We start from the raw sequence: 26,397 nt of genomic DNA on the forward strand, positions 1-26,397 counted from the left end.
GTTAAGTTTGCTTTCGTTTAAAGTAACCCGTGTTCTTCAACAAAATTAACATTCATGCATGCCATAAAAGGGGAGTTAGATGGAAAATAATCTTCTGTAAAAATTCTCATTTCCTTGTAGCCTTTACCACTGCCTTCCTTTCTGTCTGTCTGTTTTTGTTGTGTTTCAGTCTTTGTTTCACAAATCAAGTGTCCAGAACATTTTGTCGCCTCAAGCACCCCTGCAGACTAGATATTTTTATCACTGCAAGCTGTGATTATTATCGCTGTAATGATTGACAAAAAGATTGCTTGTTTGCAGCTAAAACTGGTCATCGTGGGGTGGTAGTATTCATTTATAGCAGGTCATAGGTTCAATAAATTCTTGTCAGAGGGTCTGCAAAGAAGAGAATTTTGTTGGATGCGATCATTATTGCAGGTTACTACAACAAAGAAACACTCATTTGCGGGGTGCTTTACATCAGGTGTTTTGTTCTAGAATCACTGTTGTACAAATAGAACTTGATTTTCACATATTTTGCACTTAGATGATAGCCGATAATCCTCTCATCCTCCGTACGAGTGCAGAACTTGACATATTCTTTCTTCCTCCATTTGTAAGTCTGTGAATGTCAGTGTCACAATGAAACAAAGTGCTTTAATATGCAGGTATGGAAGCTAAGAGTGTGGTTTTCTAATGGTTTCAGGGCATCTGCTTGCAATGGCCACATGATGAAATCAGTAGATAAGGTTAAAATGACCTTGGTTGAAGGAATCTTTCATTTGCCTGGCACTTTAGGTCAAAGAAAAAGTTCAACCAAGGTCATCCCAGAATTTGATTTGCAAGCCCGAGAAAGGATTCCAAACTCATTTATTTATTACATAGAAGCTTTCGTTTCTATTTTAAGGGCCAACTCGCTGCCGACCAAGAAGCACAGAAGCAGGACATCCAACGTCACCAGTTGCGTGAGCTCCTTGCCAAGCAGACTAAGGAACGTCAGAAACAAAAAGAGCAGGACCGGTTGATGCAGGAACGATCACAGATGCCCTTGCGCCACTGGCCTTCGCAGGAAGATGTGCCTGGGCAAGGTAAACAAATGAAAATTTTCATACCAATTATTTATCACAACTTAATATTGGCTATGGTCTCTTTCTCCTGAACAAGAGTTTGTTATTAAACTACCTCCTACTACATGTATGTAAGTGTTGTAAACAGAGAACACAACGTACAAACTTCTCTTTCAGGTTCCTCATCGCAACCTCAAACGCCAATGTCGCAGTCGTTCCCCTCACCTGGTGTTGATACTAGACCCCAGGGGCCTGGCTTCCCAGGCCAGTTCGGACCCAGGATGATGGAGAGATGGGCAGACCAGCCTCAAATGATCAGGCCACCTCATCCGAACCAGATTAGACCAGGTATGTGAAACTTCAAGCAAATTTCATATTGATCTCTTTGAATTGAAGATGTTATTGCAAAAAGGTGATCAAGTTAAGAGATGTTATTGTGAAATTTTTGCATTTTGTCTGAATTGGATTCCTCTCAATCTTTCAGATGGTGGACAGTTCAGCCCCCACGATGTTGGTCCACGTGGTCCTTTCTCTGGAGAATGGCGAGGTCCTAGGCCTGGGCAGCCAGGTCACCCGATGGGTCCAAGGATGTCACCTGGCCAGATGCCGCAAAGAGGACCTGGCTTCATTGAGCTACGACATCCACATGAACCTGGTGACCATCCAAGGCCACCATTCATGCAGATGGTTCCGGAACGCATGCGTGGCCCTGCACCTGGACTACCGTCACCAAGGACGAGTATGCCTCCGGGTACTCCGAATCCATTGGATCCTTTTGATAGTATGGTGGTGCGCCAGCAGCAGCAGCAGCGCATGCCAGGAATGGAGCAGACGGTGCGCTTGAGCCATATGCCAGATAAGCAAACCATGGGGATGCCACCTGGGTCTTCAGCAACAACGGTCAGCCAGACAATGAGTAGTCCAGTTCGGATGCACAGCCAGCAACTTCCGGTAACTATGACAGATACCACTGTGGGACAGCAGATGGCTTCAGAGGGTACTCAACAACAGCCTGGGCCGGCAAGAACTCAAACAGACAAACCGAAGTCAGATGTCCTTGATGAACCAAACGATGGGGAAATTGATGATTTGCTTGGGGCAGATGGATCATTTAATCTCCTAGAATATGCTGATCCTGACTTGGACAGTGCTCTACATGAGGCCACCCAGGATAAGAGCATATTTGATGAGCATCTTGGACTCAAAAAGCCAGATAAAACCGGGAAGGAAGAGGAGAAAAAGTCAGAAGAAGGTGTTGCAGCTGATGCGGTAAAAACTGAAATCAAGAGTGAAGATGGAAAAGATGACAAGAGTGATGATGGGTCGAAAGATTCGGCTGATCGTGCAAAACAGGTTGGCGATTTCCAGGCGCAGTTTTTAGCATTCTCACGTCGAATGTCTGAAAAAGATACTGATAAGGAGGGTGGCGAAAATACAGAGGGAATTAAGAAGGAAGAGATGGTTATGGTGAAGCAAGAGAGGCCAGGATCAGCCGTGCAGAGTCCCCAGATGGCTGCGATCAAGCAAGCTGCCTCGGCCCAGATGAGTCCAACTTCCCCTATGGTTTCAACACCTTCGCAGGTTGCATCCCAAAGCCCTATGCACAGCCCCCAGATCAACGCCTTGATGCAGATGTCTCCACGGCCAGGTTCGCATACACCTTCGAGTATTCCCTCTCCGTATGCCCAGCCTCCGGCCCAGATGTCTCCAAGAATTGGTGTCCCTTCGCCATTTTCTCAGAAACCAATGTCGCATTCGTCGAGCATGCCCCCTACTCCTTCGTTCTCACCGTCTCAGACTGGTAGCCCTAATATGACCGACAGAAACACACCGAATCAAACTGCAATGCTACCATCACCACAGCAACAGATGCCACCAGTTCGTCCACCAGTACCAAGTTCCGCACCGAATGCTGCAACAACCCATAGCGCCCTCTCGCAGGCATTGGCATCACCTTCAAAAGCAAGTCAGGGTCTCCTACCCCAGGAGCAACAAATGTTAGCAATGGTTCAGCAAAGGTTGCAAGGACCCAGAGGATTCCGGCCACCTTTTCCGATGCAGAATAAGCCGTATCCGCCAGGATCCAAGCCAATGCAGCGACCAATGGGACAACAACCAATGCAGAGTGGCCCAGGAGGCAGAATGCCTGGTCCAGGTGGCCAAATGGGACCCCGTGGTTATATGCCTGCGTCGCAAGGGATGATGCAACGTATGCCCGGGTTTCATCCGCGTATGATGGACCCACGTATGATGGACCCACGCATGATGGAACAGCGTATGATGGAACCACGCATGATGGAACCTCGCATGATGGAACCACGCATGATGGAACCGCGCATGATGGAACCGCGTATGATGGACCCACGTATGATGGCTGGAGGGTCTGGGATGCAAGGTGGACCTGGTATGCCGCCGAGAGGGCCTCCTGGTATGACGCCTGGTCACGCTACCCCTCCTGGGATGAGCCCCGGAGGCAGTCAGGTTACACCGCCTGGAACACCTGGTGCCGGACCAAGACAGCCGATGATGATGCCAGGGGCTGGTGAGTGCAATTTCTTAAAACCATTTTAGCATTGGGAAGTTTTATGGCAAGTGTATTTTGCTTGTAATGATGATCTCTTCTTTACTTCGTTTTGTACCGAAACAAATAGTTTTGAACAAAATCTGTCTGGGAGCCTATGTCAATGAGGTCGAGTCGGAGTCAGACTGAAACAAGGGTAGAAGGGCATATTGGAGCACATTGCTGAAACATCCTTGGAAATCTTGTTATGTCTGTTGTCGCCTCCTGTCAAATACTAACACATTGGCCCTTTTTCGTGTTTTCAGGCCAGGGTATGCCACAACGGATGCAGATGCCTCGTAACCCATCACCAATGATGTCACCGACCCAACAACAAACCAGAGAACAAAAAGAGCGTGCCCTGCTTCTAGAAGAGCAGCCGTTGTTACTAGAAGACCTTCTGGAACAGGTAGGAATTAGCTTCACTTGTGGAATGAATGTGTGGGCCAGCATTGACTCTTTGACGACTGAGAGTACTTTGAAATGTGAAATTGACAAAGGGCAGAGTTATAAAAGTGGGGAAGTGGGGCTATTTCTAAGATGCAACCATCTTGGCCTGCAGAATCTGGGGACGAATTTCTGTGAAAGGAGCCCCGGCTTGATGAATGATGTCTGGTGAGGTCATTCAAAGTCAAATTGAACACGGAGCTCCAGTTAGTTCTTGTCAGTTTAATTCGACTTGAAAACATTCTCAAAATACTCTGGTCGTCTCCGAGTTCACAAGTTTCTCGTATCCTGTGCCAATTTCTGAATTGTTCATTGATTTTGATTATGATTTTTTTCATGCGAGAAAGCAAACTGGGACTGTTTCAGCCAGACCAGAGAGATCAGTGTGGTGTACTTAACCTTTTTAGTCCCAGGGGTATAGCATGCCCCCTGCCCGGGGCATTTTTAGCAACACACAGCCGCTTCTTATTTCTGGATGCAGCCATGTGTTTCAGGTGCAAATTGATGGATCATTAAATTGATGACCACAGCACACACTGGTATATTGGTTTATTTTTCAAACAAAAGGTGGCAGCACCTGTCACAATAACAAATGTACAAGGCATGGTTGGTGGAATGGCATCCCGCTGTGGGCAAATACAATGGTAACTTATGCGGGATGCTGTTCTGCCTGGGGACTCAAAAGGTTAAAAGATCATTGAGATTAGTGCGTACCGGAGTGGCGATTCAAATATACATGTACGGTACCAGTTTGGGGCCATTGGAAATTGACAACAGTCTTTCCAGAATCCTTTGTGGACTTGTGAAATTGAGGGGCTAAACGGGTTCAAGGGCACTCCTACAATTCCTTTGACTCTCAGTTTCACCTGCCCTTGCCAATGAAGAAATTCCCTGCTGATTTTAGATGAAATCGTCTAAGTTTGCTCTTTCCACACTTGGTGACATAAATTTGTTTATTCTGCAATAATTTGTGCTTAGGTACGTAAACACAGTCGCATTATAATGGTGAGTTTCTTCCTTAAAGACGATCTCGATATTGTACTTGTGATGTTAGAAATTGTGGTGCAGAAACTGCTATCTATATTGAAGAACTCCTCACATAATCTTTCCGAACAGGCGAAGAAAAAATTATACCCAGGTACTTCTGCTGCTGCTGTTGATGATGATGATGTCAAATGTTTCATGTTTCTTGTTGTCTTAAAACCTCTGCTTTCTGCTATGTGCCTCCCCTGCTTCTATGAATAGCGATGAGACTAAAACATTTCTATTTCTCATGAATGACACAATTACTACATACAAAAATGCCAATAATATGAGTCTTTATGCCATAGTGGATTTAGGTGTAACTTCTGTAAAAATCCATTGAAAATGTTGAGCTGCAGGCTCATGTCAATTTTATACTGAAAAGTCAGGTAGTGTTGGACAGCCTGCAGTTCTGCGTCATGTCTCACGGTCTCATCTCTGTTAGTGTAAGGTGTCGCTATCGGCCTACCATGTCCCATGTTAGCTTATCATTGGTGACTACATAATGTCTGCTGGTGTTGATTGACCGGTGGCACAGTGGTGAAGATCTATGCCTTATGCCTGCAGTTGACTCTGTGTGTGACCAAGGTTCAGTTCCCAGCCCAGTTCCGGGCAAATTTACCCCGAGTTCCTTCCGTGGTTAAGCATTCATCCCTTCATAAAGGCCAGTGTCAGTTTTAGCTTCATCCTTTCTTCTAACTTTCTTTGGCGTTTTGGGTATTATCGATTGTTCTCTGCGATTTAGGTAAAACTTATCCATTAATTTGAGCTGTAAAAGCCTAAATTGCCGAGAAACAGTGAATAGTCTCAAAATAACGTCTTTACGTTCTCACCTCCGCAGCTTCCTAGCTCTTATTTGCAACCAGGGTCTTATCTTTAGGTATGCATGATTGTTTCAGGAGAAGATCGAACAGCGACACCAGCAGGAACAACAAGCCATCATGCAAAAGCAAGACACTGGTCTACTCTCGGATGCAGACTTCGAGAAGTTGCGTGCTGACGTCATGGGTGATGTTCCCAGGAAACCATCGCCGTTCCCGATGGGACAGCCCCAAGGACCGCCAAGAATGATGTCACCGCAGTTGGAGGCAGCGCGAATGCAGCACATGGGGCCTCAGGGAGCTAGAGATTCAGCCCAAACCTTTCCTAGAGGGCCACCTCCAGCGTATCCTGGCCCACAGATGAGTTCCAGGACGCCATCTCCGTTTGCTGGCCCTTCTGGAATGTATCCTCCCGCGCACAGTCCGTCGATGCCACATGGGCCTCCAGGAGGACCCCCTGGACCTCCAGGTTGGTTGACATCTAACGGTACCAACACAGTGAAGTACATCAGCATTTTTGAACCTGCATCAGCCTAATTTTGTGTGGCCCGGTAATAGATGGAATGGCTGAAATTTCCTTGGGGGTACATCAAGAGTCTTCTTTTGCGTATTTTTCTGATCCTGTTTACTGATTCATTTGAATTTCAGGACCGCCTGGAGACCACATGGGTGACCCTGACCGCAAACAACAAGCCCAGTACGAAGAATGGCTCATGCACCAAATGAATGTCCACAGCATGCAGATCAAATACCTTGAACAACAAGTCGCAAAGCAGCGCAAGGCCAAGAAAGCGCTGAATGCACGCCAACGCCAGGCAAGGAAGGTTGGCTCTGAGTTGAGCGAGGCTGATGCGATGGATTTGGACCGTATTGGGCAAGAACAGGCCAATATGCAGAAAGAACTGGATCAGGTGCGCAAACAGCAACGACAACACCAGATGGTCATGCAGGATTATCGAACAAAACAACAGGTATGTTCTTTATGATAATAGAGAGGTTTTGCTGATGCTATATTTTCGCTGTGTCAGTGATGACCAGATGCCATGTCATATCCTAGCTTGTTATCATCTGCATGATATTTTGATAAGTGTAAAAATTCACCACCTGGTTCACACTTTAATCTGTCTTGCCATTTCAGGAGCGAGTTCCAGGCTGGCCTGGGCCCGGACCACCCCAGCAAGGACAGGTTCTACCCCCGAGTAGCATGCCCGCAGGTCCACCAGGGCAGCAAATGATGGGGCCAAGGTCCGCTTCAGGTAATGCGGAGCAGATAGATTGGGGTAAAACCATTTCATATCTCTTTATGGGTCTGTTTTAAGTGTAATTTTCAGTCTTTGTTCCAATCCGCGAATGATATGATTACTTGATAAGTTGACCTCCTAGAGATAGGTTGGGCTGTTCTGGCCATTGTGATTATTTATGGCACATAATCTTTTAAGCAATTTTCAATTTTTGCCTCCCAGGTTTTCAGAGGAAATTGAATGGAATTTCTATCAACCTCCCTGTTTTTTGGTTGTCAACTCTACATGTTGTCTGTTCTAACCTTTTGATTGCTTTGTTCTGAAAGTAACTTTCCCTGTGGACATGGTGGAAGAACATAAACCCTTCCCTCAAGACTAGGATATTTCTTATTCATGTATGGTCTATCTTTTCTGGTTTCAGGCCAAGGGAACACTGCCAGACTACCTGCTAGTGTCCGACTAGAATACGAGGCCTACATGCAACAGCGACTGCGCATGATGAACCAGGGAATGCGGCAACCAATGGTGACCAGCGGGGTGAGTGGAACCAGCATGGCTCCATTTACCCCTGCATCTGCTACAACTGTCCCCTTAACCCTACCTACTAGTCTAGTGGGCCCCACTCACAGCCCTATAACCGTAACATCACCCCAGTTGGGCCCCTCTGGTGTCGGGTCACCTAAAGGCAATCCACGTGCAAGCACGCCAACAGGACACCCATCACCTGCGGGGACACCAACTGGTGGCCCACCTTTACAACAAGTCCAAATGATTGTACAGCAGTTACACCCCGGGCAACCACGACTAAACGCTCCGGGCGGACAAGCTGGCACGCCGATACGTGTCTCCATCCCGAATCAATACATGCAGCAGTCTCAGTTGCAACCAGGGCAGCGGATGGAGCATCCATATCCCGGACACATGATGCGGCACCCTGGTCAACAGGTCCAGCATGTTGTTCAAGCGCAAGGATCCGGTTTGCTCTCAACGGCTAATAAACCGGGCGATGCGCAGAAGGTAGGATTAGTTACGCCAGGGATTGCCGGAGGCTGTCGTCGGTAGACATGATGGAGAAAATTGTAACTGACTCGACGAGCTGTGGTTGATTGTGATCTGTTGGTAGTCATCACAATCAATCGGAGCAAACTGTAGCAGTTTACCCCAACACAGACCTCGGACTTGGTCCTTCTTCCTTCTCAGTTTTCTAAGAACAGTTCAGAACAACTCCTCCCCTTTTGGGGGGATTTAGGGCTTCTTCCTTTGGTTCCTTTCACTTTTTGCTACGTCTTTTGTTTTGGAAAGGGGTATAAATTCTTGTGTTGATGAAAATATAGCAAAGCGACATGGAACCAAACTCCTCCTTCTTCCACCCCATCAATTAATTTGCCTTAATTAGTCATGTAATGGTCACACACTTAAATAGCAAGTTTAAACAAATTAGACCCTGTACATTTTATCCTTGCTTCAAAATTTTTATGCTCAGTTCTGATTTTGCTGCATGTATTGTGAAAAACTACATGTAAAATATGAAAACAAGCTCGTTTGTTCTACTAACCCGTCATTGCCACTAATTTGGTAAATCCTTACTGGTTGATTTAAACTAACCATTTATATTTTGATATTCTCAGTCAGTTGATTGTTTTATAAATTTTTCAAGTCATGCAGTGTGTGTGGCTGAAATTGTAACTCGTGTGAATTTTGGCTACTAACAATCCATATGTGATGTTCTGCAAATCAGACAACCCTTTGAATATCTAAAAGCATGTTAATAAGACCACCAAGATATATCCTGAGTAATAGGCAAGCTCCAAGGAATATGGTAGCTTTGCACTAAGGGCTCTATTCCAAGAGTGTGTTGGCAAGCGGTAGTTTTATGCAAACCACACTCTTGACCTAGGAAAACTCCCATGCATAAAAGTGCCCTGTGACCTGGCTATGGCATGGACTCTAAAGCATTCCTCTCTTGGCGCATCTGTGCTTAATTTTAGGGACACGTCTTTACTAATCTCCAAGCATGGCTATCCAATATAACAAACCTTAATAGCTAAGCTATCAAATCGAAGCATGGAGCTCTCTTCTTGAATATATCTGCATGCTGTATCTAGCAGCTACAATTCCCTTGTATTATACTATAAGCAGATAACTGGGCATGCACTGCAGCATGTGACCTTCTCAGCAAGCTTGATGTACACATACGTAATATTAGGTCTTGACAAAGTAATATGATGAACATATTTGATACTAGAAGCCTTTCTAATAGCCTGATTTAGTAGTAGCATATCCTAATGCCTCACTAAATGAGATTCACTTTTTGTCCTTTACAATAATCAATGGTGACACAAAAAGAAAATCCAGTTTCACCACTGTTACTGACATGAGGATAGGTGTTTGGTTCTTTCCCTTTCTTGCTGTGAAAATGAATTTCTTAATTTTGATCCTTCTCTCTCTCGGTAGCGAGTTAGCTTCCTCTTTTAACTGTCGTAATTCTTGATGGAATTAACCACCAAGAGTTCACTCTCTCTTCGTCCCCCGATCTTAATTCTTATACTCTGACATGCATACCACTCTGATCTCTGGTTTTCCCTGCGCAAATTTTAACGATTAATCGATATTAATCAGGCAGTTCATTTCAATGTTACTAATCACACCTGATGAAATTTAACAATATTTTAGAGAGAAAAAAATATTTTGTTGAAACAGTTATCTTCCAAGTTAGTCCACTTTAAGCTCATTTGAAGCTAAATACATAACTGGTGGTGGTATTTCAAAAAAAGTCTGCATTTACAGCGCTGATTACAAAAATGCACCATTTTGACAGAAAATGCTGTGAGAATTTCTTATTGAAATGAACTGCTGTTGATGTTGTGTTGTATCTCTGTCTCTTGAGCTGCGAAGCAAAGTAGTCTGCTCCTAGTACTTGGCTGTTTGAATGCTCATTCCTTCTAAAGGAAAACTGATCAAGAAGATTTGGCTGGATTGTTGTTGTGACTTTGGCTTTGCTCTTTTGGAAAGTCTAAATTGCAGGACTGCTTTATATTTTTCAAAATAAAAATCCAAAACTGAGTATTTTGGTATCAAGTGTTTCTTGATTTTGTGTACTTTGAAAGCCAAAGATTGAGAAATAAGTACTTTTAAACACTGAACCATTGGAAACCATGGAAAGTGTGCTGTATAGAATATCCTGAAATTTCCTCAGCCTACTGAGCCTCCAATTCCAATGCACACGATGTGAAAAATGTAATTTCCTGTTATACTGTAGTTTTAAAGAAGCATTTTTTCACACGGAGACTCATATCTATTGTAGGACAACAACCCATTCAGCGAGTCATACCATGACATGGAACGGATGCGGATCCAGCGCCAGATGCAGCAACAGTTCGAGCATCATCGCCAGCTGCACGATGAAGGTAAAGACGAGAAAGGTGAGGCGGCTGTCATGTGACATTTTACAGCTTGCCGTTTGGAGTTTGCGTACCCCTAGTGAGACCTATACTAACCTGGTGCCGGCTTGCCGTCGTTTGGGAGTTCCATTACCGTGTTGAGAAGCACTTTTACTTTGTCAGCGCTGTGGCCGATGTTACTTTTGATGATGAGTGGCCAGAAAGCTACTTCCTCAAACTTCATTGTGAATTTTTTTTGTGTTTCAATTTTTGAGTTGTGGAACTTTCAAAGGATGCGCACCATTCATTTCATAGGTTTTGTGAGCTTTTGAGAGTGTTTTGTGTGGCACCCTGTATATGAAACTCTAGACACTCATTCACTAATGTATTGTGTCACATTATCGGTGTGTACGTCTTGTTTGGTGATACTTGTACGTACATTCTTTAGTGAAGATCTATTATTGGTTATCGGGATTAACGCTGGTGTCGGATATGACATAACAATAAGTCTAAAAAAGTACCACTACTGGGTGGCATTGTTTAACTACTGAGTCTTGGTGATGTGGTTGTGGGTATCTCTTTGTAACAAATGTTATGTAACCAAGACCTAATAATACTTCCTTCTTGACTATCATTTTATCTGTGACTTGTCTTCAGTTTAAATCAAGACAAGTCATTGGATGAAGAAAAATGTCCGAAATATTTGTGAAATAAGTTTAAAAGTGCATTGACAAAGAAGGATCAAAAACTGATTCATATTTCCTTTTGAAAATCTTTTAAACCTTCACAAAAAGCAAAAGCCTCGTCCTGCTTTACCTTCAGAAATGATGGAAGAAAGACTAAAAATGCCCATGCAGATGGCATTCTTTCGAGAGCAGGCAATGCCAATGGGGCTAGACCCTCGTGGCTTCCACCCAGCAGGCATGCGCATGGACGGACCGCGTCCTCGAATGCCTCTCCGTTATCCGGAACCTGGGCTTCGCTTTCCCGACCCAGGTGCCCGGTTCTCGGAGCCAGGTCCTCCACCGCCTTCAAGTAAGTGATGTACAGATCCTGGTTGGCCTCCTGGCACTATGTTCTTTTCGTCACAGCTTTCTGTGCATTTTGTCTGTTAACTCAAATCCTCTTTATGATTGACTACTCCTTACCTGTTTGCCTGTTTCTAACATACATGTAACTGCTAGTATTTATAACCTTACATTTGCTTGTCTACTATGAATATTCTCACTCTAAAATCACTGCATATGATAGTGATTTTATAGTTCAGACTTTTAGGGCTTGAGAAACCATTTGCTCCTATGCCTCTAGACATCCAAGAATATTTAAGAGGGAAATCTTCGTCAGTATAATGATATACTGAAATACAGTCAGCTTATTATGTGGAGGCATTGTTTGAAAAATGATCTTTCAAGTCCCAAACTACAGTTTCCTGCTTGGCTGGTGTCGACTCGGCGTCATTTCTCATTGATGCCTTGCTGATTCTTGCATATTTTTACTTCCAAACAGTCATGCCAAACTGTCCCTAATTCACAGCTAATTGGTCCTCGGAGCTGGATATTTTGTAGCTTTGAAAGTTGGCAAATTTGTCCATCTTCAAATTTTCATCGATTGCATTTATGGGTCAGGATGACAAAAATAGCAACAAGATAAAAATAATTCTTGATAGTGGCACTACTGTCTGGTGGTCTGTTTGTGCATTTTGTCTGCTAACTTCCTCCTTTCCTTTAAAGATGAAATTTCACAATTTCCAAATCCTAACCTTGAATAAATCCATCTTGAAATTGATATTTCTATCCATCTTTAGATCAGTTGACCAATACCTGCATGCTCTTAATACTAGTTTTCTTGCAAAATGTTTGGCCTTTGTCAGGTCAAGTCAAACACCAGGAATTGAATAACTTGGGGAGGGAGTCCAGATAGCGATGCAACCATATATACGCAATGAAAGTTGCTAACATCTTCATGATGTAGACGTTTATTAACACTATATACATATTCCACGATCGATTTCGGTTCGCTCGAACCCTCTTCAGGCGGTATACAAGACTGAATGAGAACCATAGACTGGTGACATATATACTATTATACATTATGCAATGCTTGAGTAATTATAAGTGAGCTAAATTTAGAATAGTTGTAGAAAATATGACAACCCTTGAGTTGACAATAGGGTGTTTAGAATTGGCTTTTTGGTTTTGATGTGTATTGCCTCTTTGATGGAACATTGAAAATCATTTCTACAACTATTCCAAATTTAGCTCACTTATAATTACTCAAGCATTGCATAATGTATAATAGTATGTATGTCACCAGTCTATGGTTCTCATTCAGTCTTGTATAGCGCCTGAAGAGGGTTCAAGTGAACCGAAATCGATCGTGGAATATGTGTATAGTGTAAATAAACGTCTACATCATGAAGATGTTAGCAACTTTCATTGCGTATATATGGTTGTATCGCTACCAGGAATTGTGTTGATTCTCAGTAGCTTCCTATCCCAGGTTGACCAAACCTGTTTATGGGTATCCAGTATGAAAATTCTTTATTTGCTCTCTGAGTCTTTCTGCTTTCTCTTGGTCTGAGTGATAGCCTTTTCTTAATTGCATATAAATGTCTTAAAGCATCAGTTTTGGGACAATTTAAGAAAATTCTTCCTCATTCATTCAGAGACCCTACTTCTAGGAGTTCTTAAGTAGTTGTACAACATCTCAAAGCTACTGGCGAGGGGGGGGGGGGTTATTACATCTCATTCAAGTGAACCATAGTCTGTGTCTCAAATGTGATGACACTGAAGTACTTTCTCACTATTGTACTTGAAAACAGTGTATTCAGTTAACTCAGTCTATTTATTAGGCCCTTGTAACAAAATTCTCTTTGTATTCCAGTGCCAAATGTGCCTTCAGGATTCAAGCTGCCACCCGGTGAAGCACCATCTCCTGGACAAATGCCCCCAGGTAAGTCAAATGCCCCAACTGAAATAAAGCGTTGCTGTTTCTGTTGAAAATGTTCATTCTGTTTGAAAAGACCATGGGTGACTTTCTACTGGGCTGCCCAAAAGTATACAACTGTCCAGGGTCCACCTTTTGAGCAGCAACAGTAACCACATTATTATCTCTACAAGGTTTCTACCAGTAAAATATGTCCCATCAGCAGCTACCAACAGATATATTGAATGCAACTTCATCGCACCCCACATTGCAAGTCCATCTCAAGTCAAAATCATATTGGATTACCGGTACCCCCTGACGCCACAAGTGATGATAATTTTTTGGCTGTGCCAGGACAGAGTCACCTATGCGTCTTACAAGTACAAGTAATGCAGTCAGGACAACATGCCTGCTGTTGCTTCTGTGGTAGTTACAATACCTTACACATCCTTGTATAGATGGAGGCATAAAATTCAACTGTGCCGTCACCTGTCGGCAATATTGTATAGCTTTTGCTCATTGGAGCACAGTGCTTGTGGGGCTTGGACTGCAAACCTCAACTCCTGCTTGGTGACAAATCATGGTGTTAGGCTGCTGAAACTCTGGTTTCTGTATTGCATGATGTCATTCAATCATTGATTAAATGAATTGCTTACCCTCATTAAGAGGGCAGGTGCCATTTAGGTGAAATCAATTTTGCTGGTAGGGAAAATTTTGCCATTTGGTTGGAGTTTTGTTCTAGTCTCTGCAACTGGAGGCTGGAGCAGGGTTCCTGTGGAGCGTCCAATCTCCACCACTGGCAGACTTGTCCCATCTTACGGCAGTCCGGTAAAATGGCACTTTTCGTGATCACTTCATGTTCTATGGATATATTGGCAGAGTTCACCAACCAAAAGTTCTTGCACTAGCAATGTTTATTTGTTAAGTTCGCACATGTTGCAAACACTGCATGAGCCTTTCCATTTCTCGTACAGGGTTTTCCATGTTGCCCCATTTCCCTTCACTAGAGGGAGCCGGCTTCCCAGGTGAGCCGAGCAAACTCGACAAACCCAAGAAAAAGCGCAAGAAACGTACAAAGAAGGGAGACCAGCTTGCCGAGGGAGCACCGGCTGCCGCTGCTCTGCCATCACTCCTCGGTGTCCTAGGTTCGTGGGTGCTTCCATAGTGTGGCCAAACATTTTATTCTAAATGCCTAATCGATCGATGCTTTGCATGATATTAGTCTAGACATTTCTAACCATCTTTCTCAATCTTGATAAATTTTGTTTGCATTTTGAGGGATCAGAAATTTTTTGTCTTCATCTTTAGGGATCATGCAGTTTTCGTCCTTATCCTATGGATAACATTTGAATTCAGGTTAGAGGCCATAACATTCAAACATGGACTCTGACACACACCAGCATTTTCCTTATTAAGTATGCTGCATGCCGGGTACTGATAATATATTGAAAGTGACAAACTATCTGCATTGCTCATTTAAGAGAAATAGTAAAATGCACAATAAAAGTGACTAAATTCATTTTTGCTGGGACAGTCGCTTCAACTTAGTTTGCAGTTTTTTCCATTCATTATAAACATCATTGTTAGGGTGTCCCTAAATCTTGGTAACATCCCTTCTTTGGGGATTACTTCACTATTTTCTTTCGGTTGCCTGCTTTTAAATCTCACAATCCTTTCTAATTCTAAAATTTCAATAAGATTGACTTTTCTCATTTTAGCTTCTTCCATTTGATTTGATAATATTTTTTCTCCAGTGGTTTTTCCCCTCTTGAAGCGAATGTGTTTTGCATGTGGAAATGACCCACCGTTTGGTGGATTTTACTAATATGCCACCAGACGTCATAAGCGATGTGGCTCAGTTCCTGATATTTGGTTGACACACCACCTTAAAACTATGGGATCCATGGAATAGTAAAAGAAAGAAGAAGAACTTGTTTCCCATCTTGACGATGTCATTTTATCAAGTTTCGAAATTGGAGTTCCAGGGGTTTAGATGCTGCCATTTTAGAATGATCTCTTGGCCACACTATGTTGGTTAAAGAAGAAGCTCTGTTCAGCATTAAAGAAAAAATATCCTGTGATTTACTGAGAGGAATCAAAAAATTGCTGAGCAGTGCCCCTTTGAAAGCATCTTGAACTTTTCTTACCATATCTTTTAACCATATTTACTAACTGAGCTTTGCTTATTCAATACGGACGCTTGAAATGTACATGTTACGAGAGACAAACTGTATCATAGGATACATTATTTCAGCACTGAAATTCAGACTCCTTTCAAATGTTCACTGAAAATAATTTATAGCTGTCAAGTCTTTGGAGTTAAATCCACCCTCGTAATGTGTATGTTTTCTCTCTGCTTTCCTTTAACTTTGCTTTGTATTTCTAATATAATGTAATTTACAGATTATCGTGGTCGAGTCAAAGCTTAAAGCTTAAAATTGGTTGGCTAGAATGTTCCCGATGAAAAGTGATGTTCTCAATATTATCTGTGTCTAAAGGAAAGTGATTATATTCACCAACTTGCCTCCAAATGTCAAGCCTCAATATTGCCTATTTAGATTCATGTATCAATGTAGCACCTTCTTATCATTTCAGGCTCATCTCCCACCATGTCAAACACGCCCATGTCCACATCTGGATCAACTGTTGGTACCCCAACAACATCACAACCATCCACACCCTTGAGTGCGCCACCGAACCCAATGCAGAGTGCAGTAGAACCAATGGATACCAATAGCCCTCACAGTCAACAAAGTGTTCCAAAGCTAGAGAGCGAGATGAAGTCTAGTCCAGGTACTGCTGTTGGACCTGAGGGAGAGGTTTCAAAGGTCTCGCCGCCGGTGGAGGACAAAGATGCTTGTTCAGATACGAAGAGTAGTGGGGAAAGTAAAAGTCAGGAATGTACAGACGGAAAGCATTGTGGAGATAATGAGGGTTGCACAGATGGACAACATTGTGGAGATAATGAGGGTTGCACTGACGGACAACATTGTGGGGAGAATGAAAATCAGGAATGCACGGATGGAAAGCATTGTGGAGAAAATGATAAACAGGAGAATGAAAGGCAGGAATGCACGGATGGAAAGAATTGTGGAGAAAATGATAAACAGGAGTGCACAGACGGACAGCATTGTGGAGAAAGTGAGGGTTGCACAGACGGACAACATTGTGGAGAAAATGAAAATAATGAATGCACAGATGGACAGCATTGTGGAGAAAGTGAGAGTTGCACAGATGGCCTGCATTGTGGAGAAAACGAAAATCTGGAGTGCGCAGATGGACAGCATTGTGGAGAAAGTGAGGGTTGCACAGACGGACAACATTGTGGAGAAAATGAAGGGTGCACAGATGGCCTGCATTGTGGTGAAAATGAAAATCAGGAGTGCACAGACGGACAGCATTGTGGAGAAAATGAGGGTTGCACAGACAGACAACATCGTGGAGAAAATGAAGGGTGCACAGATGGCCTGCATTGTGGTGAAAATGAAAAGCAGGAGTGCACAGACGGACAGCATTGTGGAGAAAATGAGGGTTGCACAGACGGACAACATCGTGGAGAAAATGAAGGGTGCACAGATGGCCTGCATTGTGGTGAAAATGAAAATCAGGAGTGCACAGACGGACAGCATTGTGGAGAAAATGAGGGTTGCACAGATGGCCTGCATTGTGGTGAAAATGAAAATCAGGAGTGCACAGACGGACAGCATTGTGGAGAAAATGAGGGTTGCACAGATGGCCTGCATTGTGGTGAAAATGAGGGTTGCACAGACGGTAAACATTGCGGAGAAAATGAAGGGTGCACAGATGGCCTGCATTGTGGTGAAAATGAAAATCAGAACTGCACAGATGGACAGCATTGTGGAGAAAGTGAGGGTTGCACAGACGGACAACATTGCGGAGAAAATGAAGGGTGGCCAGATGGTAAACATTGTGGTGAAAAAGGAAGTCTGGAGTGCACAGACGGAAAACACTGTGGGGAAAACGAAGGTCAGGAGTGCACAGATGGAAAACACTGTGGGGAAAATGAGAATCCTCAAGATTGCACAGACGGAAAGCATTGTGGTGAAAATGAAGGTCAGGAGTGCACAGACGGAAAACACTGTGGGGAAAATGAAAGTCAGGAGTGCACAGACGGAAAACATTGTGGGGAAAATGAGAATCCTCAAGATTGCACAGACGGAAAACACTGTGGGGAAAATGAAAGTCAGGAGTGCACAGACGGAAAACACTGTGGGGAAAATGAAGGTCAGGGGTGCACAGACGGAAAGCACTGTGGGGAAAATGAGAATCCTCAGGATTGCACAGACGGAAAACATTGTGGGGAAAATGAAAGTCAGGAGTGCACTGACGGAAAACACTGTGGGGAAAATGAAGGTCAGGAGTGCACAGACGGAAAACACTGTGGGGAAAATGAAAGTCTGGAGTGTACAGACGGCAAACATTGTGGGGAAAATGAAGGTCAGGAGTGCACTGATGGAAAACACTGTGGGGAAAATGAGAATCCTCAAGATTGCACGGACGGAAAACACTGTGGCGAAAATGAAAGTCAGGAGTGCACAGACGGAAAACATTGTGGCGAAAATGAAAACAAGGAGTGCACAGACGGAAAGCACTGTGGGGAAAATGATAGTTGTACAGATGGGAAACATTGTGGTGAAAATGATAAAGAAGGCTGTACAGATGGGAAACATTGTGGCGAAAATGACCAAAATGATAGTGGTAATCAAGGTGCTAGTACTTCTCAGTGTAGTGATGGTTTGCATTGTGGAGAAAATGAGGGTGAAAATAATCAAAATCCTCAAAATTCAGGGAACACTGGCAGTAGTGAAGAGACTAACCCTCAACCTTCTGAGGTGGAGATGCAGGAGATGGCATCAGAGGGTGCCAATAGCTCTGAGATGGATAACATAAGCAGTGGCTGTTTGGAGGTGAGCGAAGGCGTGTGCAGTGATGGTCGTAATTGTCCTGGAAATGATGAGGAAAAACAGCAACAAGAAGGCTCCAGCGATGTTGAGCAGACGTCAAGTGTTGTTAACATTCCAGTCGAAGCAGACGACACACCAATGGAAGTGGTTGAGGAACAGATCATTGAGGAGGTCCCTGTAGATGTGCCAGTGTCTGTCGAGGAACCTCCTGAAGCGATTGGAATGGACTTGTCTATGCCACACCAAGAAAAAGGTGAAGACTTGTCAATACCAGAACAGGCTCAAGAGTCTCGGGCAAAGTCTGCTTCAATTGATGTTACTCCAGTAGCTGCTGATGTAGCTCTAGAAGCTTCAGCTGTCGTTTCTCCTCCTCCTCCTCCTCCTCCTCCTCCTGCTAAAGAGGAACCGCAGGCAGATTCTTCCATTGATCTTCCCATTCATCTCTGCGAATCGCCTAAAACACTGCCAGCAGATTCAATGCAAATAGCTCAAGACTTGAGTGCCATTCCACTTCCTCCTAGTCCTGAAGGTCTTGGAACTGATATGCCATCCATAGAACCATCATCCCCTGCCCCAGCTCCTTTTGAGCAAGAGCAACAACTGCCAATTCCATCTGCATCTGAGTCTACTCCATCATCACCACCAGCTGAGTCTGCCGTTCTGCCTCCGATTTTACCAGAGCCCTCACCAGAACAGATGCCCGAAGTCAGCCCCGACTCTACACCTATGGATCTCTCAGTACACAGAGAACAACCAGAACCAGCACATCAGCCCCATCAAGCTGAAACTGCCTTTGAGGTAGAGCATGTAGCAGGAGAGTCACCTGAGGCTGTTCCTGAAGACTTGTCCATGCATGCTCCAATCAAATCTGAATTACCAGCGAGAATCACGGAAGACCCGAAGCAAATTGTGCCATTAGAGCCCAAGCGTGAGATTGGTGAACGGGAAATGCCTTTGCGGAGTCCGTTAATTCCCAGTCCTGCCCATGCTCCAGAGATGATGAAGTCTCCAAAACATCCACTGCCATCTCCCACAGAACACCGACCATTATTCACGCCTCCTGCTGCAGAAGGTTCAAAATCGCCAAAAGCTGGGTCATCACCAAGACGATCACCTGGCGCTGTGACATCACCAAGAAGATCGCCGGCTGCTCATTTATATCCGGCAGCGTCTTGTCCATTGACTGGTCAAGTAATGGCAGACGTTAAACCAACTGCCAAGGAGTTGGAAAGAGCCAGGCCAGCTTCCCTTCCAATACCTGAACCTGTACATGTGAGGGAGGACATACGCATTAAGACTGAGCCTTCTGAACCTTCAATATGCAGCTCACAGCGTTCAACGCCTTCTAGTTACCTGCCTATGCCTGCAGTGGCAACTAGCCATCCACCGACCAGTCAACTCCAGCGGCCATTGTCCCATCCTGGTCATGCCATTGGGCCAGCTATGGAAGGAATCCCAATTGAAATGCAGATACCTCGGTCATTGCAACGGGCAGTGTCACCTAGGATGTCGATTCCATCAAGTTTGCCCATGTCTGCATCTCATGCCATGGGTACTCACCATCATCCCGGGGTACCTCCTGGACATCCCATGTTTGGCCAAGCACGCATGCCAGGACAACCTCATCTTGTTCACAGCGGGCAGGGGCAGGGGCAGGGTGGCCATCCTCATTTCCATGGGCAGCGTATGCCCATGCGACCATTTGGGCTCCATCCTCATGTAAGGACGTCAGTACCTCATCAGTTTTCTGGCGGACAGAACATGCAAACATTCCAACAGCGGCCTTCCATGTCACAGATGCAGCAGACAATAATGAGCCGTATGTCTGGTCCTCCACCGCGGCCATCTCCCATGATTCAGCACTCGCAACATCCTAACCGCCCATCGATGCCTGGTCAGATGCCTCCGCATGGATTGGAGAGAATGCCTGCTGATATTCGTGACATTCGAATGCAAGGTGAACACCTCCGCATGCCAGGTGAACGTATGCGCATGCCTGGTGAACATCTCCGGATGCAAGGTGATCCGAGAATGCAAGGAGATCTTCGCATGCCTATGCCAGGCAGTATTCGACTAGCTGGAGACATCCGTATGCCTGGTGATCATCCACGTATGCCTGGAGACATCCGAATGCAAATGCCACCATCATCCATGGGAATGCATGTTACAACTTCAGGAATGCCTGGCCCTCGACCTGCCCAACAGGGCGGTCTCTTTATGCCACCAGTTCCCATGTCAAGTCCAAACCGAATGCAGCTTTCCCCTGGCGCACAGATGTTAACCAGTCAACCAAGTTCACGAGGCTCACCCGTATCGGGAATTCCTACGCATGGGCAGCAGCATTCCCCAGGACAGGCAATGCCTCCATCGCACTCCCCTGGGATGGGAATGCACCCACCTCATTCTCCAATTCACGGTATGCCGCCATCTCGGTCACCCAGCCACCCGATGCCACCACATTCCCATGGACAGATGATGCAGCAGATGCATCCACATCCACATCAGATGCCCCGGGCACCGTCACCTGGCCAAGCGATGACACCGACCTCAATACCAATGGCGTTGAGCCCGGCACATCACCAGGGTCACCCTCCACGTGCCTCCCCGGCCAAGACACCACCAGAGACGAGCAAAACACCACCAAACTCTGATGCGACGAAGAAGATCTCTGATGCCCTGTTGGATGCAACGATAGAGAGTGTGGTTGCTGCTGCAGCTGGTGGTGAACTCCTGAGTCCCGTGGATGAGGAGGAATATTCAGAGAGTGAGGCTGGTGAGTAATGATTTCCTATAAAAATCACTGAACATTCCTCCACATTCGTGTTAAACGCTGGAGACCTCTACTTAATCAACCAAAAACGGCATATGGCAGTATCATCTCCTTAAACTGTAACGGTACTTAGAAATTGGAAGGACTATTTGAAAATTTTATGAATTTGTTTGAAATTCACCCTTTTCAGGCAGCATAAGCTTGAAATGTGCTTGAATGTTTGTCAATTCATATTTCAGCACGTGAGGAATTCCGCCACAACCAGAACATGTTACTGAAGCAGCTCCTGGCGTCACCAAACCAAGAAGGCAAGATTGCCATGTTGCAGGGCAGTGATGTGAGTATGATATTCTAGAATAACCTGTCATCTTTGATCATCCATGGCCCCCAACAAGTGAGAAACATGAGTAGCTTGTGATGTACTCCCCTCCTTGGTCAAAGCCCCTTCGCATATTGATCAATATGATGACCACATCAAAGCATGGCATGAAAAAAAGGTAACAAGAATGAAAATTGAAATTGAAATTGGGATTTGTGGACTGTTTTCTCATCATCCTCTCCCCTCCTATGTTTATGCTCTTCCTTGCTTTCTCAGGATGAAGACCCTAATGTTCACCTAACGCCGGAGCAGCAGCGCCAACTTGCGGCCATTGACAGCATGCCTCTCACGATGGAGATGGAGCTAAGTCCCGAAGAGTGGGCGTCCAAGACACAGGAGGAGAAGGATCATATCATCGGTGAGTTTGACTCCTGGTAGAACAACTTTAACCTTGCAGTTGCTGCTTTCAAATCAAGAGTATGAATGGTCTAGCTGGTTAGAAGCACGAGAGCAGCTCATGTGTTATTATGGTTGTGTTGTGTACAATTTTTATTTTCGGTTTCATAAATCTTTTTTATAATCCGTAGAATTCCTGACGCATTCAGAAATGGGAAAGAAGCAGGATTACGCTAAGAAACGTAAACAGTTTGAAGACCAGCAAAAAAAGAAGAAGAAACGCGAAAGAAAACAGCGAAGGAAATTGGAAAAAGAAGGCGATGGACCGCCTAAAAAACGCAAGAAACAAAAGCATGCGGCCCAGGACTATACTACTCGCATGGAGGCCATCTTGAATCGTTTACGTAAAATGCCACTGCTGCAGCTTCAGGAACCGCCGGTTGGTGCTAATATCCCACAATGCAGTGTCTTTGGAGGAGGAAATAGTAAGTAGTTCTGAAAAAATACGATAATTTTTTCTAACTTGCTATTCATAAACTGTTATAGGATTGTACAGTTCAGAAACTGCAAATACGCTTTCCGATTTCTATGAGTTCTATAAATGATTTCATGCCCCTCTTTTCAGGCCAAAACAAGTTGTTTGGAAACTTTGGCAATTCATTGCTAGACGGTGTGACTGACTGCTACTCTCAACCACCATTTGTGCCGCCTGCTCCACCCCAACCCAAGCTGCCACCAGGCCTACCACAGATTCAGGCCTTTGAGAGGAACGTGCACGGGGAAAGAGTTCCCAGAGGTAAGTTGAGATTGAAGTCAACCAGTGACTGTCGCCATCGTTTTCATCAGTGCAATTGATTAAGAAAGATATTTGATAATCTCAATTGATTAAGAAAGATATTTGATAATCGATCTTTGATTTTCCTGCAGTTTTGCCCGATGGTCCGTCCATGATGGGCAAGTGCCCGATCTCGATGCTGATGCAGAAAGACAAGGAACAAGAACAGATGAAGAGAGAACAAGAACGTGCCCAGCTGGCGCAGAAGGGAATCCTCGGCGCACAGAGACCAAGGACGCCGTCACTGCCACCACCACCACTCATAGAGGCTCGGTTACCATCGAGGTAGGTCAGAGATGTGAATATTGTAACGCCAAATCTCGTCTTTGAAAAGAGCTATTTCAGACAAGGCATTGCTAATAACGTATGGTTTTTTTCCAGGGCTAGTTCGACACCTGACAGTATGGTGTCCTGTTCATCACCTGAATGTTTCACCGGCGAAAAAGTGGAGAAGTTCCCGTTGCTGAAGGTCATCAAGGAGGAACCAATGGAAGCTGATGAAGCCACGCGCGTATCTCCCGTCGTGCCGGTCATTGCCCCTGTTCCTATCAGACGTAAGTGAAGATGTTGAGGTGTTTTGTTTAGATTGTGATGAGAGGCAAAAACTGATAATTTGGCCATTTACAGTAGTATGTCTGTCATTCATACCGAAATGATGAATAGATGAAATGGGTGTAGGCGAAATGATGAACAGGCGAAATGGTGAATAGGCGAAATGGTGAATAGGCAAAATGATGAATAGGCAAAATGGGTAATAAGGGAAATGGTGAATAGGCGAAATGGGTGTAGGCGAAATGGTGAATAGGCAAAATGGGTGTAGGTGAAATGGGGGTACACCATTCATGTCAATGAAAGTCTCCCATTTCCGTTACAGCTTCTCCTATGAAGATCAAACAAGAAAAGGAAGCCAAACGCGACAAGTTCTTAGACGATCCCGAACTTGGTGAATTCATCATGAAGGAGAAGGAGAACCTGGCTACAATAGATACGCCCTTCGAGAGGGAGGCCTACGCCAAGAAGATAGCTGGCCTCTCGGCCTTTACAAGACCTTTGAAGGATAGCCAGTTCTTGGAGAACCAGGTGAGAAGATTAGGGTGATTTGGACGTTGAGTCGTTTATATTCAATATTCGTGTTGGGGGAAGACAAACTCTGTAGGCCATCCACACCGATTGCCTTTTTATGCTTCAGTCATGTCCAGCTTAGGGTTAATCCTGAATTTTTAAACACAACCCATTTCTCGTTCAGGTATCGGTGACCTTGACCCTGTCCGCCCCAGCAGCAGACGACATCAATCACGTGATCTTCGCCATCGCCGAGCTGTTGAAGATTGCCGTGCCACCGTCGTATGAAATTGGCCGAACTACTTCTCCTGATCACTTCAAGGTTGGCAAGAAGTTTGGATATGAGAGGCAGCGTAAGTATTTGAAAATAATTCGTCGCTTTTAATTTGAGTTGGGTTGGAGAGCCTTGATTCATGTAGAGCACTTGAAAATATCCAAGAGACTGCTATTCTAATATCAGTTTGGATTCTTCATCAACAGATAAAGAAGAGGCGGTGAACATCCACTCCCTGATCAAGTCCAAGGTGAAGTTCTGCCGTCACTGTGATGTCGCCATACAAGACTCTGGAATCCGTAAGCGAATGCGTGACATTCCGCACCTTGTCAAGGAGGAGCAGGCCAAAGATAACGATGATGAGGAGGTGACGTTCTGTAGTATGAACTGTTACATGCAGTTTGCTATCACGCATCGGTCCATCGCTTCAACGACACCAAAGGTTAGTACAGGGCTTGGTAGAGTAATTTTGTTTGGCCCCACTTGGGTAGAGGGCAGATTGACCGAGTTTATTGCCCCTGTTCTTTTGGTTTGGTCTGTACCTACATAACCTTTGTTTATGATGTAACGGGATCAAACGTATACAGGTCAACCTTGGCCCATAATTCTGCTGTCAAGGAATAGACATGTAATTTTCCATAGGAAGGTGCAAAATAATCTCAAGAAACCTTTTTTTTATCTTTCAGAAGGATGGACACAATGTTGTTGATCATAAGACAGATGTTGACAGACCACCACTTGGCTATGTGCACACGGGTAAATCTGCCATTCCCTATCCCCAGTTACCGAAGGTCGGTGACGTCGCCAAGGCCGTGAAATTACGTCGAAGAAGCAACAGCATGGACAACAAACCATTGCCTAAGAAATGGAAGGGTGTGCGTTACCGGAGGGTCGACGCAAGTTTTGGTTTCACGGGCAAGAAGTACGTTCCTACGTCGGACGCAGAGTTGGAAGAGTTACGTCGCTTGCTGGACATGATGGTGGTACCTGACCCGGTGCCAGAAGACCAGCGGAAATGTGTGCTGTGTTTCCAATTTGGAGATCTGGATAGTTGTGCTGAGGGAAGGTAAGTTGGTGACGACAGCTGAAGATGGGAAAAAGACTGATGCAGATCTTGAGGCATATATGTCTATGAATGTTTTAATGAGAGTACATGTACCATTAGATGATATTCATGCCATGTATATTTTGACTCGATAATTTGACGCCATACGCAAAGCTTATAAAAATAGTAGGCTTGCAAAGATGTAAGTATTTACAGTATTCTCTTTTCTTTCAGGATACTCAACATGGACATTGACAAGTGGATCCACTTGAACTGTGCCCTGTGGTCAAGCGAGGTCTACGAAACTCTCAACGGTGCTCTCATGAACGTAGATACTGCTGTTAAACGTGGATTGACAACCGAGTGTATGTTGTGTTCTCAAGGTGGTGCCACTTTGACGTGTTTCAAGCAGCGGTGCTCGAGCGTTTATCATCTTGGCTGTGCGCTGGAAGCCAAGTGTATGTTCTTCCAGGATAAGGTATGTGAAAAATCCTTTTAAGTTTCTAGTATCCTCTGCAACTACTCTTACTTCTAGGAGATATTTAAAATTAGACTGGCTATAAGGACCGCAGCATTGGCATGGTAAAGTATCAATCTAAACCAATCTTCAATTTACCTTTTTCTTGTGTTTTACCTTGGCTGCTCTGATGTAAACTGAATGCACTCTGCCATTGTAGACAATCTTCTGCCCGATCCATGCCCCCAAAGGCCACCCAGAGAATGAACTCCTGAGCCTGGAGGTCTACAGGAAAGTCTACCTCAACAGGGAGGAGAATAGGCAACTAGCTAAGTAAGTTGATTGATAGGGTACCCTCTTTCACCATTCCTTCAGTTATGCGCATCACAGCTGTTTTTAGTTGGCCACAGTTTCTTCTCGATCCTCTGGCCAGGCCTTCTCTGCTGGAACAAACAGAGAGCAGTCTTGGAGGATGGGGTGTACGCTCTGTTCATCTTGTCCACATTGGCAGAGTTTGCCGAACACATTCTCTGCTGGTGGCTGCACAACCCTTGCCATGGTGTTGGTCACCATTCTTTTCAATCATTTTCAATTTTCAACCTTTGCCTGTCTTCTGCAGGATGATCCAAGAAGAAGACCGCAGCCACACCACCAGGATCGGCGCTCTGACATTCCACAATATTGGACAGCTCCTGCCCCATCAACTGCAGACCGGAAAGTTCCACACAAAGCTTTACATCTACCCGGTAAGTTTTGAAGATAGCTAAGTTATTCACTGAACCCAGTGCTTCTCCTGTAAGGTTATCGTTCTATGTGTTTCGTCTTTCCATTGCTTCTGGCTGAAGATAAGTCACTCGGCCAATAACCCCAA

General features: G+C 44.7%; 1 protein-coding gene across 16 annotated transcripts in view; it reads left to right on the plus strand.

The window, feature by feature from the left end:
* The window catches only part of LOC135497913 (histone-lysine N-methyltransferase 2C-like), a 50,717-nt gene that overhangs the window by 18,370 nt on the left and 5,950 nt on the right, over positions 1-26,397 (plus strand). For 5 of the 16 annotated variants that reach the window (XM_064787919.1, XM_064787922.1, XM_064787925.1 and 2 more), the window contains 27 exons: positions 887-1,067; positions 1,224-1,394; positions 1,531-3,588; positions 3,873-4,015; positions 5,032-5,058; positions 5,976-6,366; positions 6,546-6,868; positions 7,036-7,153; positions 7,560-8,155; positions 10,443-10,560; positions 11,341-11,553; positions 13,402-13,470; positions 14,418-14,588; positions 16,039-21,141; positions 21,378-21,475; positions 21,734-21,875; positions 22,045-22,338; positions 22,479-22,649; positions 22,781-22,973; positions 23,070-23,242; positions 23,563-23,768; positions 23,935-24,103; positions 24,231-24,466; positions 24,711-25,090; positions 25,304-25,547; positions 25,747-25,859; positions 26,146-26,272. In XM_064787919.1, coding sequence (XP_064643989.1) covers positions 887-1,067; positions 1,224-1,394; positions 1,531-3,588; positions 3,873-4,015; positions 5,032-5,058; positions 5,976-6,366; positions 6,546-6,868; positions 7,036-7,153; positions 7,560-8,155; positions 10,443-10,560; positions 11,341-11,553; positions 13,402-13,470; positions 14,418-14,588; positions 16,039-21,141; positions 21,378-21,475; positions 21,734-21,875; positions 22,045-22,338; positions 22,479-22,649; positions 22,781-22,973; positions 23,070-23,242; positions 23,563-23,768; positions 23,935-24,103; positions 24,231-24,466; positions 24,711-25,090; positions 25,304-25,547; positions 25,747-25,859; positions 26,146-26,272 — 12,228 coding nt within the window. The remainder of the gene's footprint in view (positions 1-886; positions 1,068-1,223; positions 1,395-1,530; positions 3,589-3,872; positions 4,016-5,031; positions 5,059-5,975; positions 6,367-6,545; positions 6,869-7,035; positions 7,154-7,559; positions 8,156-10,442; positions 10,561-11,340; positions 11,554-13,401; positions 13,471-14,417; positions 14,589-16,038; positions 21,142-21,377; positions 21,476-21,733; positions 21,876-22,044; positions 22,339-22,478; positions 22,650-22,780; positions 22,974-23,069; positions 23,243-23,562; positions 23,769-23,934; positions 24,104-24,230; positions 24,467-24,710; positions 25,091-25,303; positions 25,548-25,746; positions 25,860-26,145; positions 26,273-26,397) is intronic. The other 11 variants (XM_064787926.1, XM_064787932.1, XM_064787935.1 and 8 more) reach the window with 11 other exon arrangements.

Source organism: Lineus longissimus, chromosome 13, assembly GCF_910592395.1.
Source record: "Lineus longissimus chromosome 13, tnLinLong1.2, whole genome shotgun sequence".
Classification (NCBI taxonomy): Eukaryota; Metazoa; Nemertea; class Pilidiophora; order Heteronemertea; family Lineidae; genus Lineus; species Lineus longissimus.